At 37.7% G+C, this 12498-nt stretch overlaps 1 pseudogene and 1 gene segment (V, D, J or C); one reads left to right on the forward strand and one right to left on the reverse strand.

Annotated features, from left to right (window-relative positions):
- Window positions 1-3584: 3584 nt before the first annotated feature.
- On the forward strand, window positions 3585-4002 carry LOC119800447 (annotated as a pseudogene).
- Window positions 4003-6894: 2892 nt separating this feature from the next.
- Window positions 6895-8258, reverse strand: LOC121676977. The segment is given in 3 exon segments: window positions 6895-7006; window positions 7731-8013; window positions 8210-8258. Coding segments are annotated over 3 exon segments (444 nt in total).
- Window positions 8259-12498: the final 4240 nt, after the last annotated feature.

Genomic DNA, 12498 nt, shown 5'->3' on the forward strand with positions numbered 1-12498 from the left:
TTTGCGGATGAAGGGCGAAGTAGGAATTAGTGGCTAGCTGTTCTGCTTTTGGGATCTTCAGGTTGAACCCCAATTTCTGACCCTGAGTTTTTATTAGTTGTTCTTCATTTGGCACCCAAATTTTTATGGCATGAATTTTTTAAAAAGCTATTTTTCTGAGGCTTTTTAGTCACTAGCCCAAGTTAGGGATAGGATTGAAATTCCAGCTCTGTGAATCAGAACCAAAACCTAGCATAGAAAAAAAAATAATGTTCCCAGCTTTCATTTGCCCCAGCTTAGCTTCCATGTAAAATGGAAAATACATAGGGATTCTGTATACTGTATATTATTGTGTTGTTCTTCAATTGTTTGCCCATCTGCCTCATCTTAGCTTCCATGTATAGATGGAAAATACATATAGAATGTGAATACTATATATTTTGTCTTGTTCTTGAATTTTTTACTGCTAAGAATGGAGCAACAGCTGCTAAAAGACTTTTGATTATAAGTGTTGCTAAATTAATCCTACTTAAATATTTTGAAAATGCCTCAACTTCAAAATTTAATTCAAAAAATATGTTACTTTTATGAAAAGAAGTTTTACATTTGTTTCCACAGGAATTGAGAGACTTTTAATTTAATCTGGATTAAGAAAAATAAGTTTGAACAAGCAAGACCCCCTGAAAATCTCCAATTGGAACAGATGACCTAGATGATCCATCATTTCCAAGCACATTTGTTGTAGTTTCCACTGAGTTCTACATCAAGAACTGCTTCAAGACTGCTGGCTGAAATGATCCCACCTCACAGACTACAAATTTTCACTGTGTTTCCATAAGATTATCATCACCCCCAAATCAGCAGGAAGTAGCCTAGAAAACTATGCCCACATTCCCAATAAATAGATTATGATTATTTGTTTTTTTGTTTAATTTGTAGGTTACAAATTGTTATTGATAATGGTCAGGAAAAAGTTAGATCCAAATCTCTTGTTTTTAATAAAAAAAAAGCCAGGTGGTGGTGGCACACACCTTTAATCCTAGCGTTCAGGAGGCAGAGACGTGTGAATCTCTTTGAATTCAAGGCCAGCCAGCAGCCAGGTCTACAAACTGAATTCCAGGACAGGCTCCATAGCTACTGAAAAACCCTGCCTGAAAAAGAAAGAGATAGAGAGAGAGATAGAGAGAGAGAGAGAGAGAGAGAGAGAGAGAGAGAGAGAGAGAGAGGAAGAAAAATATTTTTAAAAGGGAGATATAAATATGAAGAGATAGAAAGGTAGATTATTGAATCTACTCTGAAAAGAAAAAGGGAGGATATAGATATGATAAGATAAAAAGGTATTTTATCAAATCTACTTTTTAAAAGCAAGGATTAGTTTTAAATGTTTAACATTGATTTATTTTTGTAGAGTATATGCAAATTTTATATGTTGATACAAATTTATGATTAATTTTGTTAAAACATATTATACATACATGTCTAATCTTGTTCAAGGTATTGTACCTATATAGTTTATTTGGCAATATAATTCAAATATCTAGTCTTAAAATTATTATTATCAACATTTTGGATAATAAAGAAATATAAGTTAGTAGTTAATCACCTCGTATAATCAAATTTGTAGTCACATTAGGTTTGTTTTCAAGGTCAAACAAAAATATAATTTAGATAGATAGGTAATCTTCAAACACTTCAGAGATCTAAAGAATATGACATTTAAGATGTTTTAATAACCAACATTCTTTGTTTTATGACAATGATTCATGTCTGCTCCTGACAGAATCAATATACTTTAGAGAAAATAATGAGTATCAAAGAAACTCCACATGGAGCTCTCTTTCTATGGGGTAAAAGTAAGCCACTGGGCAAGAAAATGACCCTGTGTTGACTGCTGACTTTATTCTGTCCTAATTAGACAAGCAGAACACAAAATACCCTGCTTCACAAAAAAGTCTGTCAAATATGCTAGGCATGTAACCTGAATATGGATGCCCTAATATTGCAAAGGAACTTTGGATGATTGTCCAGGCAGCCAGTGGTTTCTGTCATTACTCATATTTTTGGAAGTCTCTTGCTTACTCAGTTAATATTATTTTCTTCTTGGGTCTCTGAGGGAGTTTAAGATTAGATAGTTATAGTTTACCAGACATAGAAAGTAAGTTATGATAGAAAGTAAATTAAGTATAAGACATTGGACTCACCAAGATAAAATATATACAAAATATTTTCTCTAAATTTGTCAAATACAAATGGACTAGACATTGTTGATGTATTTATTGCCTGTATATATTATATATAGTCATTGTACTTATTGTATATAATTTTCTTATATTAGTTAGAGCCTTCTTTTTTAGACAAAAATGGGAAATGTATTGGCACTTCAATTATATTTTAATAAATAAAGACTGTCTGAAGAGTGAAACAGCCCCACTGCTTAGCCTTACAGACACACCTTTAATACCAGTAGCCACATTGACACACACTTTTAATTGTAATAGCCACAATGATATGCACCTTTAATCACAGTAGCCACAATGACACACACCTTTAATCCTAGTAGCCACCCTAGAAATTGGATGATACCATAGAAATGGGATGGTGCATGCCTTTAATCCCAGTGGTACACACCTTTAATCCCAGCCTAAAGAGGAATATAAGAGGGTGAGACAGCTCTTGGAGATAATTTCCTTCTGGATGAGATTGCAAAAATCAAGATTTCCATTTTTGACCTGAGGGCATAAGACACCATGCTATTTTCTCCTACATTCTTAAATTTAATGCAATTATGTCATCAGTTTGTAAGTGTAGATAATGATTTTTCTTTTTATCTGTTCAAAAATGGAAGACATGTCAGCAAGTAGTTGCTGGAGCAGGAAGCAAAGAGATCACATCTTTCTCCATAGTGTGAAGAAGAGAGGGAAAAGGAAGTGGGGTAAGTCTTTAACTCTCAAAGCACAGCTCAGAAACTGACTTTCTGAGAAAGACCATACCTCCTTAATGTCGCCCAAACAGTGCTAAAAACTGTGACCCTTTGGGGACCTTGGGGGAGTCTGAAAGGGGATGGGAGAAGCAGAAAGGGGAGCAAAGAAAAATGTACAGTTCAATAAAAGTCAATTTAATAAAAAAGAACTGTTGCCCAAGTATCGCAAGATACTTTTCATTCAAACTACCACAGACTTATATAATAACATAATAAACATTCAAATTGAAACCTTGTCCTGTATTCTTGCCAAAATGTCATGCCAGAAATTATACAAAAATGCTGAGCAATGTTTTAAAAATATTTTTGTTCTAGAACAACATCTTATTCTTTCTCAATGCCTTTTTGTTTTTTCTTTTTATTTGAAAATGTTGCACATATACACAATGAAATATTATTTCTATCTCCAGTTTCCCAGATACAACCCTCCCACATATATTCTCTCCAATAAGCTCATCTTCAAACTTCATATCTTTTTTAACCTACTAACTCCAGTTAGTATTAACTATTTGCCCATGAGGGAAGCACACACTGGGCCATAGAAAACTCACCAGTGGCCATATTCTTAACTAAGAATAATTATCTCTTTCTGTCTCTGGTCACCATAAAAAGAGGAGTCACTGCCATGTGTGTGCATCTGCAATGGATGGTCATTTGGAACTATTGCAGTTTCCTGATCAAGAGGAATAAGCAGACATAGAGCGCTGAAACCAATACCCTGAAGTTCTGCAACTCTGTCCTCTACAACAGTCTGATTTACTGCAAAACTGTGGGAGTGGAGCTCACAGCCAATGTCAAAGGGTTTGTAGTGGTCATTAAATGCAGATCCAGTCAGAGAAAACCAGTCACTTCATATGTAAGGACCACCATCAACAAGAACGCACATGTCACCCTCAGCAGCATCAGGCACATGATCCAAAAGAACATGTACTCTCCGATCTGCGCAAGGCAGCCAGGCCACATGAAGGGCCAGTGACATCCTGGAAAGCCAGAAGCCTGTCGTGGTGAAGTGGAAATGGACCCATCCCAACAAAAGGTCCTGAACCCTATACCCAGAAGTGATCAAGAGTCTGCTGACTTTTTCCAAAATAAAGAAAAAAAATGAAAGAAAGAATAATTATCTCATTGATCTGGAGAGATTCTTCAGCAGGCAGGATCACCAGCAGATCTACTAGAGAACTTAGATTCAATTTTTAGCACCTATAAGGCAGATCACAACTGTCTCTTACATGTTCAGTTCCATGGGACCTGAGAACCTTACACAGGCATACATAAGGCAACACACCAATGTATATAAAAGTAAAAAAAAATAAATAAAATGAATGAATATCCTTTTCTCTATATCTATGTCCCCTAGGAAAAATACAATGATTTGTGGGTATATGCTTTTGAGTGTGTCAAATCTTCCATAGTTTTGAAATAAGTGTCCAGTCTCCACTTCTAAATGTTGAAAATTTATAGAAAATCTTGATTCCTCTCCACTCTTTCAGTAAGTGTGTCTTTGTTCTAACAGAAACAAAAATACTTAATCTATCCTATTCAGGTTTTTCTGAACTTATAGACTGCATAAAGAGTGTTCTAACATACAGACAACAAAAGTTTTGGATAGAATAAAGTTTAACACCATATTAATATAATTCAATATAACATTTGGTGCAGGAACTTAATATACCAGATTTTTTTTCTGAACTTAACACTCAAATGAGATAAAAATCCACAGTGCCCAGGAACCAGAGAGGAGTGTGTTAAGATCTACAGTGTCTTCACCTTTCCATACATTCATGCATGTAAAGCCTGTCAATGTGTGTTTCAGAACATACCTATGCAGGTCTTTGTTCTCAAGGACCAGTTCCACTGGTGTATAGAAAACTTTAAGGTACCTTCTGCAGTGAGGAGAAGGAAATCATCTGGAATCATTGTGTTCTCTCTTTCCTGGCTGGTTTGAAAGTCACAATGGCTTTGACTATTGCTCACTACACCTCTATGACTCACTTGGTGCACATACATCAAGATTCAGAGCAGGAATTAAGTCTTACTCAGATCTACCTACATTAACAGTGACACAAACACTCTTTTTGCTCTCTCAGCCCATATAAGATATTTTGTTATTGTTTCAGCCAGTTTTCACACTCTGAACTCAGATCCTTCCTTTAGCTCATCAAGCATATAGTTAGTTGTCTGAGGAGAGTGATTTCAGCTGAGAAAAACAATGAAGTGAGAGATATAACTAAAAAAGGTTCTAACTAACAACTTTCTCGGGACAGTTTTGATGACTCATTTCTTCACTTTGCAAGTCTCTTTCATCAGTGTGTTCCAAATATGACATCCACATATCTTGAGAGACTAAGGAAACAGAAGTATATTATCCACTGTAAGGAGATCTGTTATCATATGAAACATTTTCATGTATTGATGATTGATAAAAATCAGAACCATTGAATGAAGCTTCAGTGAGCACCATGGTGAATCTGCTAAATGAGGTGACCTTTACAGTACTTCACCTTACAAAGTAATAAATTGAGATACTTATGGTGGCACAAACCTGTCACCCAGAACTCAGGATGCTAAAACAAGAAGATCATGAACTTAAGGCCATTGTAAGCTCTAAAATAAAATCTTATCTCAAAAATACATAAATTAATGAAAATAAATACAGTAAGGCAACAAATGAGGCAGCTAACTGATCAAAGGGATAAACTACAAATGAGAAAAAAATCTTGTGAACTATTCATCTGACAGGGGGTTGAACCAGTACACAGTAAAATAACTAAACAAAAGTTGAGCTGTGGAACTGAACAAAGAGTTCTCAAAAGAAAAAATGCAAATGGCCTATAAATAAGGAATTGAACCTTCTTAGTTGTCAACAAAATGGAAGTTAATCTAATTTGGTACTTCAGCTCACCCCATTCAGAATATTATCATCACATAATCAAATGACAGCAAATGCTGGTAAAGAAGTAGGGAGCCTTCATTCACCCCGGGTAGAAGTATAAACTGATGTAACAACTCTGGAAATCAGTGTGAAGCATTCTCAGAAATCTAAATGAGGATTTCTTGTAGGGTCCAGCTATGTAATTCCTGGATATATATCGGAAGGACACTTTATCTGACTACAGAGATAATTCCCAACCATGTTTGTTGCTGTTCTAGTCAAAATTTCTGGGAAATGAAGCCAGCCTATATATTCATCAAGAAAAGAATGGATAATGACATTCTGGTGGAGAATGTGTGTGTGTGTGTGTGTGTGTGTGTGTCTGTGTGTGTGTATGTTTGTGTGTGTGTGTGTGTGTGTGTGTGTCAAAAGAATGAAGTGGTAGGGGCTGGAGAGATGGCTCAGAGGTTAAGAGCACTGATTGCTCTTCCAGAGGTCCTAAGTTCAATTCCCAGCAACCACATGGTGGCTCACAACCATCTGTAATGAGATCTGGTACCCTCTTCTGGCCTGCAAGTATACATGCAAGCAGAACACTGTATATGTAATAAATAAATAAATATTTTTTAAAAAATAATGAAGTGGTAAACAGTGCCTTGAGGAACCATCAGAGAGGCTCCAGGAAGAAGAGAGAAGGCCTTATCCTGCAAGTGCATTTTGTTCACTATATTGTAGTACTGGGACATGATTTCATGCCTTCTATGTTAAATATTTACATTAAATTTATAAGACATGTTTGCATCTTATATAGCTATAAAACCCAGTCTGGTAAGTGTACCCTGAATGAATATGAACATGGTCTTCTACCTTAGTTTTATTCTTTCCCAGTATAATCTATAGTACATGCCAGGAAATTGTGTTTAAATTGGTCTGTACTGAGAACGTGCTGGGAAAGGACTGCTCTCTTAATATTTAGTAGGGGTTTACAGATGCTTATTTAGATGTTTTTCTTACCATGTTTTCCTGACCTCAAACAACCTTGACTGGATCATCGCTTTCTTTGCTATGTTTTTGTATAAAAGTAAAATGAAACTGAAGTAAGGAAGTCTTCATCATTAGACTGCAGTCCAACCCATTCTTTCCAGTCCTCAAACCCCAGGTCCAACAGACCAGATCTGCAACAATATATACATACACATGAAAAGTATTCACTGATTAAGACAATGAAATGATAAAATTTGCATGAAAATGGATGCAGTTGGAAATATAATAGTTGAGTTGTTCTATTTTCAGAAACAACACATGCAAATCCTAGCTTGCACATTTTATTTCTATGTATTCATGTGACTCTGAGTATGTATAGATGCCAGGAAGCTAGACAGCTGCCCACAGGAGGGAAAACACATTAGAAAGATGAGTGTGAAGATAATAGAACACATGATATGAAAGTAATAGAGGTGGTACTGGGAGCAAAAAGGTTTAAATAAGAATGGGGAATAGAGAGATGGAGGAGAGGTTGGAGAGGGACAATGCGAAATACAAATACATGATATAGGAATATTACAATTTGCTAGATTTTTCCCAAACTAGTTTTGTATATGCATTGTACCCCTGGGAAGGACTCAAACAAGATTCACGTAGAGGGCAACAAAAGAAAGAAAAGGTAATCAAGAAAAAGAGATGGATTAAAGCACTCTGGAGCCAGACCAGGTGTAACCCAATGAGCTCTCCCACACTTTCCCAATCTATCAAGTCCTTTCTAATCCTGCTCTTAATTACCATTGCTTATAGGATTGAAAGAGAATTCTGCACCCTGTGGTCTGTGTTCTAACTAAGGTCTTGACATGTCCCACTAAGTTTGGGTGCAGGTTGCAGGTGCCTGGGGAGCACTGTGTGTACCCTGCACAGAGGTAGACAGCTGAGTCACCGGGCTGGGAGTCTCTGATGTGCAGGGAAACATGCAGGCTGTCTTTGTTGAGCTGAACTGTGAATCTGCCTTCTTTCTTTTCACCATTGGAGGAGATGGACATCAGCATCGTGGGGCCTTTCCTTGGATGCTGTCTGTACCACCAGAAGTACTGAAAATTACGATCACTGAAAGTACAGTTGAGAGAGGTCATGGCTCCCTCTGAGACACTGAGGGATTCTGGGTTCTGTTGCACCTTCTGCTGGGTGTTCACTCCTGTGCAGAGAGACAAAGGTCAGACAAACAGGACTGGATGTCTATGGATGCTAACATCTCAGAATGACTTTTCCATGGGCCTCCCACCTGCTTTTGTTTCAGCATGTGAACATTAGCACTTCTAACCTCCCATCTAAAGTATGTGAGGGCAATGCCCTCCCATATTGTATCTTCCCATAGGAATGGTCACACTCACCCCTCAGTTGAAGCCAGAGTACCACTAGTGAAACACTTAAGGGATACATTATTGTTTTCACTGAAGATCCACACTTCAATCACAACAAAAGGACTGGCACTTAGGGAGTTCAAATTCTTCTGCTGTAAGATGCATGAAAAAGAAAACCCCAAACTGTTCATCCAATTAGAAAGAAGGTCCTAGTTTCCACTGCTGCCTCAGAATCTCTCCTCCGCCCTCTAGCCACCCCCACAATACACAGACACAAAGGATCATGTGAGAAATTGCCTCTGGGTCTCTGAGAAGATGCTGCCCTCCTGTGGATTCACCTTAGAGTCAAAGAAATATTTTAACTGCAGACTCTTCTTATGTGATCTATTGAAACAAGCAATAGTTTAGTCAGAGGAGAAGTTTGAGACAATTGTTCAAGTTTAAGCAAACACTTTTCAACAAATGACAACTTGTTTTCCACAAATGGCAAATGAAAGTTATTCCACTAGTCACTTTCCTGTAATGTTTCTGAAGAACCTCTCACAATCATATAGCAGTTTATGTTCTTTATGTCTTCTCGGTATCAACTTATACACCCCTATATTGTTCCTTCATCATCAATGTTTATATAAATTTTCTATAATTAAAAATATCTGTTTAAAATGTAATAGATTTAAATGTGACTTAACATATATGGTTCCAGCTCATAGCCAAGCTATATTTTATTTATGTATTTCTCTATTTATTCATTCATGTGTTTTGTACATGTTATGTATGTGTATATGTGAGTGTATGAAAGGTGAGAACATATCAGTGCAGTTGTTTTATATGTGTACAGATCAGAAGTTGTTCTTGATTATTCTTCACCTTATTTTTGTCATTTAACATACACAAAAAAATCAGAAAAAAATTGTACTAAATTTCACTGCTACGTCAACAAGCCTTCTCTTCCTCCCTGCCCACTAACATCTACATAAGGAATAGAATGAGGGGAAATAGCAACCATGAAAGCATTCTCTTCAATGACACAATGTGCTTGAAAAAAGTATGACAGATACATTTCAGTATATTTGAAAACTGGAGAGTGCATGGTAATAACACATGGGGGCAGCCAACACAGCTTCGGAAAACATTTGACAATGAAAACTAAGGCCTAAAAGTATGCTGGCCTGAAGCACAGCCTTATCAGGCAGGTACTCCCAAGTGGTTCTAGAATCTGTTGAGATGGCAATGACCACCGATCACCACAGTGTCATTCTATTTCAGCCCAGAGGCCTAGAGCCAATCTGTTTATTTCATGTTTGATAGCTTTATTTTTTATATTATTAAAAATTTCTGCCTCTTCCCTACCTCTCATTTACCTCCCCCTTCCCCCACCTTTCCCCCTCCCTCTCTTGCCTGAAGAGACATAAGGGTTCCCTGCCCTGAGGGAAGTCCAAGTTCCTCCCTCCTCCATCCAGGTCTAGGAAGGTGAGCATCCAAATAGGCTACCCCCCCCCAAAGCCAGAATGTGTAGTTGGAGCCAAATCCAGTGTCATTGTCCTTGGTTTCTCAGCAGCCCTCATTGTCCGCCATGTTCAGAGAGTCCGGTTTTATCCCCTGCTTTTTCAGTTCCAGTCCAGCTGGCCTTGGTGAGCTCCAATTAGATCAGCCTCACCATCTCTGTGGGTGGGAGCGCCCCTCACAGTCCTGACTTCCTTGTTCATGTTCTCCCTCCTTCTGCTCCTCATTTGGACCTTGGGTGCTCTGTCTGGTGCATCAATGTGTGGCTCTGTCTCTATTTCCATCCATCGCCAGATGAAGGTTCTATGGTGATATGCAAGATATTCATCAGTATGACTATAGGATCTGGCCTTTTCTGGCTCCCTCTCCTCAGCTGCCCAAGGAAGTAGCTGGGGGCATCTCCCTGGATACCTGGGAACCCCTCTAGAGTCAAGTCTCTTGCCAACCCTAAAATGGTTCCCTTAATTAAGATATATGCTTCCCTGCTCCCATATCCACCCTTCCTGTATCCCAACCATCTCATTCACCCACGCTCTCCCCAACCTCCCCTTCACACTTTTCTCTCCCCATCTCCCCTTACCCCCATCCCACCCCGCCCCCAAGTTCCCAATTTTTGCCCGGTAATCTTGACTGCTTCCAATATCCAGGAGGATAACTATCTGTTTTGCTTTGGGTTCACCTTCTTTTTTATCTTCTCTAGGATCACCAATTTTAGGCTTGATGTCCTTTATTTATGGCTAGAAACCAATTATGAGTGAGTACATCCCATGTTTATCTTTTTGGGTCTGGGTTACCTCACTCAGGGTGGTGTTTTCTATTTCTATCCATTTGCATGCAAAATTCAAGATGTCATAGTTTTTTATTGCTGAGTAGTACTCTAATATGTATATATTCCACAGTTTCTTCATCCATTCTTCCACTGAAGGGCATCTAGGTTGTTTCCAGGTTCTGTCTATTATAAATAATGCTGCTATGAACATAGTTGAACAAATGCTTTTGTAATATGATAGGGCATCTCTTGGGTATATTCCCAAGAGTGATATTGCTGGGTCCTGGGGTAGGGTGATCCCGAATTTCCTGAGAAACCTCCACACTGCTTTCCAAAGTGGTTGCACAAGTGTGTATTCCCACCAGCAATGGATGAGTGTACTCCTTACCCCACAACCTCTCCAGCAAAGGCTATCATTGGTGTTTTTGATTTTAGCCAATCTATCAGTTGTAAGATGGTATCTCAAAGTTGTTTTGATTTGCATTTCCCTGATCGCTAAGGAGGTTGGGCATGACCTTAAGTGTCTTTTGGCCATTCGGAACTTCTTCTGTTGAGAAATCTCTGTTCAGTTCAGCACGCCATTTTTTAAATGGGTTAATTAGCATTTTAAAGTCTAGTCTCTTGAGTTCCTTATATAATTTGGAGATCAGACCTTTGTCTGTTGTGGGGTTGGTGAAGATCTTTTCCCAGTCAGTAGGCTGCCTTTTTGTCTTAGTGACAGTGTCCTTTGCTTTACAGAAGCTGCTCAGCTTCAGGAGGGTCCATTTATTCAATGTTGCCCTTAATGTCTGTGCTGCTGGGGTTATATGTAGGAAGCGGTCTCTTGTGTCCATATGTTGTAGAGTACTTCCCACTTTCTCCTCTATCAGGTTCAGTGTGTTCAGATTAATATTGAGGTCTTTAATCCATTTGGACTTGAGTTTTGTGCATGGTGATAGATATGGATCTACTTTCATTCTTCTACAGGTTGACATCCAGTTATGCCAGCACCATTTGTTGAAGATGCCTTCTTTCTTCCATTTTGTACTTTTAGCTCCTTTATCAAAGATCAGGTGTTCATAGGTTTGTGGGTTAAGATCCAGGTGTTCTATTCAATTGCATTGGTCGACTTATCTGTTTTTATGCCAATACCAAGCTGTTTTCAATACTGTAGCTCTGTAATAGAGTTTGAAGTCAGGGATGGTAATGCCTCCAGAAGTACCTTTATTGTATAAGATTGTTTTGGCTATCCTGGTTTCTTGTTTTTCCATATAAAGTAGATGGTGATAAAGACTTGAATAGTCCCAGAGAATTAATAACTGAAGAGGAAAACAAATTGGTTATTGTTGAAGAGAAATTACAGAAGGCACATGGGGTTAGGGTGATCCAAATCTTAATTGCATTTTAGTCATATTGCCTTCAAGAATTTCTCCTACAGGAATTTTAATGCTAAGGAAAGATATTATCATAGAATGGATCTTTTTTACCACATAAACCAAGTAAAAAAATTAAAACTTATGTGCAAATAGTCTCTGAATTATTTATAAAAGGAAAATTCAGACTTTTTCAATGAGCAGGTTTAGATCCAGCAGAAATTATAGTTCCCTTCACTACTGATAAAATTTTAAAAATATGGGAAGACAATGAACATTGGCAAAGAGCTTATGCTAAATTATTTAGGAGATATTAATAGCAATTATCCAAAAAGTGATAGAATTAACCTTATAAAGAGAAATACTTGGATCCTTCCCCATAAGGACACACCAATAACTGGAGCCTGTACATTCTATACTGGTGCAAATAAATCAGGAAAGGCAGTTTACAAATCAGAAGATTTAAGTTAAGTGGAACAAACCCCTTATAATTCTGTCCAAAAGGCAGAATTATATGCTATTCTCATGGTAGTAAGGGATTTTAACGAATCTCTTAATATAGTTACTAATTCAAAATAAGCAGAGTTTCTTGCATTTTGAAACCACTGAATTTATACCAAATGCTACAGAATTGACTTCATTATTCACATAGGTTCGAGATATAATCAGGAATAGGCTCTGTCCCATGTACATAA

This window comes from Arvicola amphibius, chromosome 13 (genome assembly GCF_903992535.2).
Source record: "Arvicola amphibius chromosome 13, mArvAmp1.2, whole genome shotgun sequence".
NCBI classification, from domain to species: Eukaryota; Metazoa; Chordata; class Mammalia; order Rodentia; family Cricetidae; genus Arvicola; species Arvicola amphibius.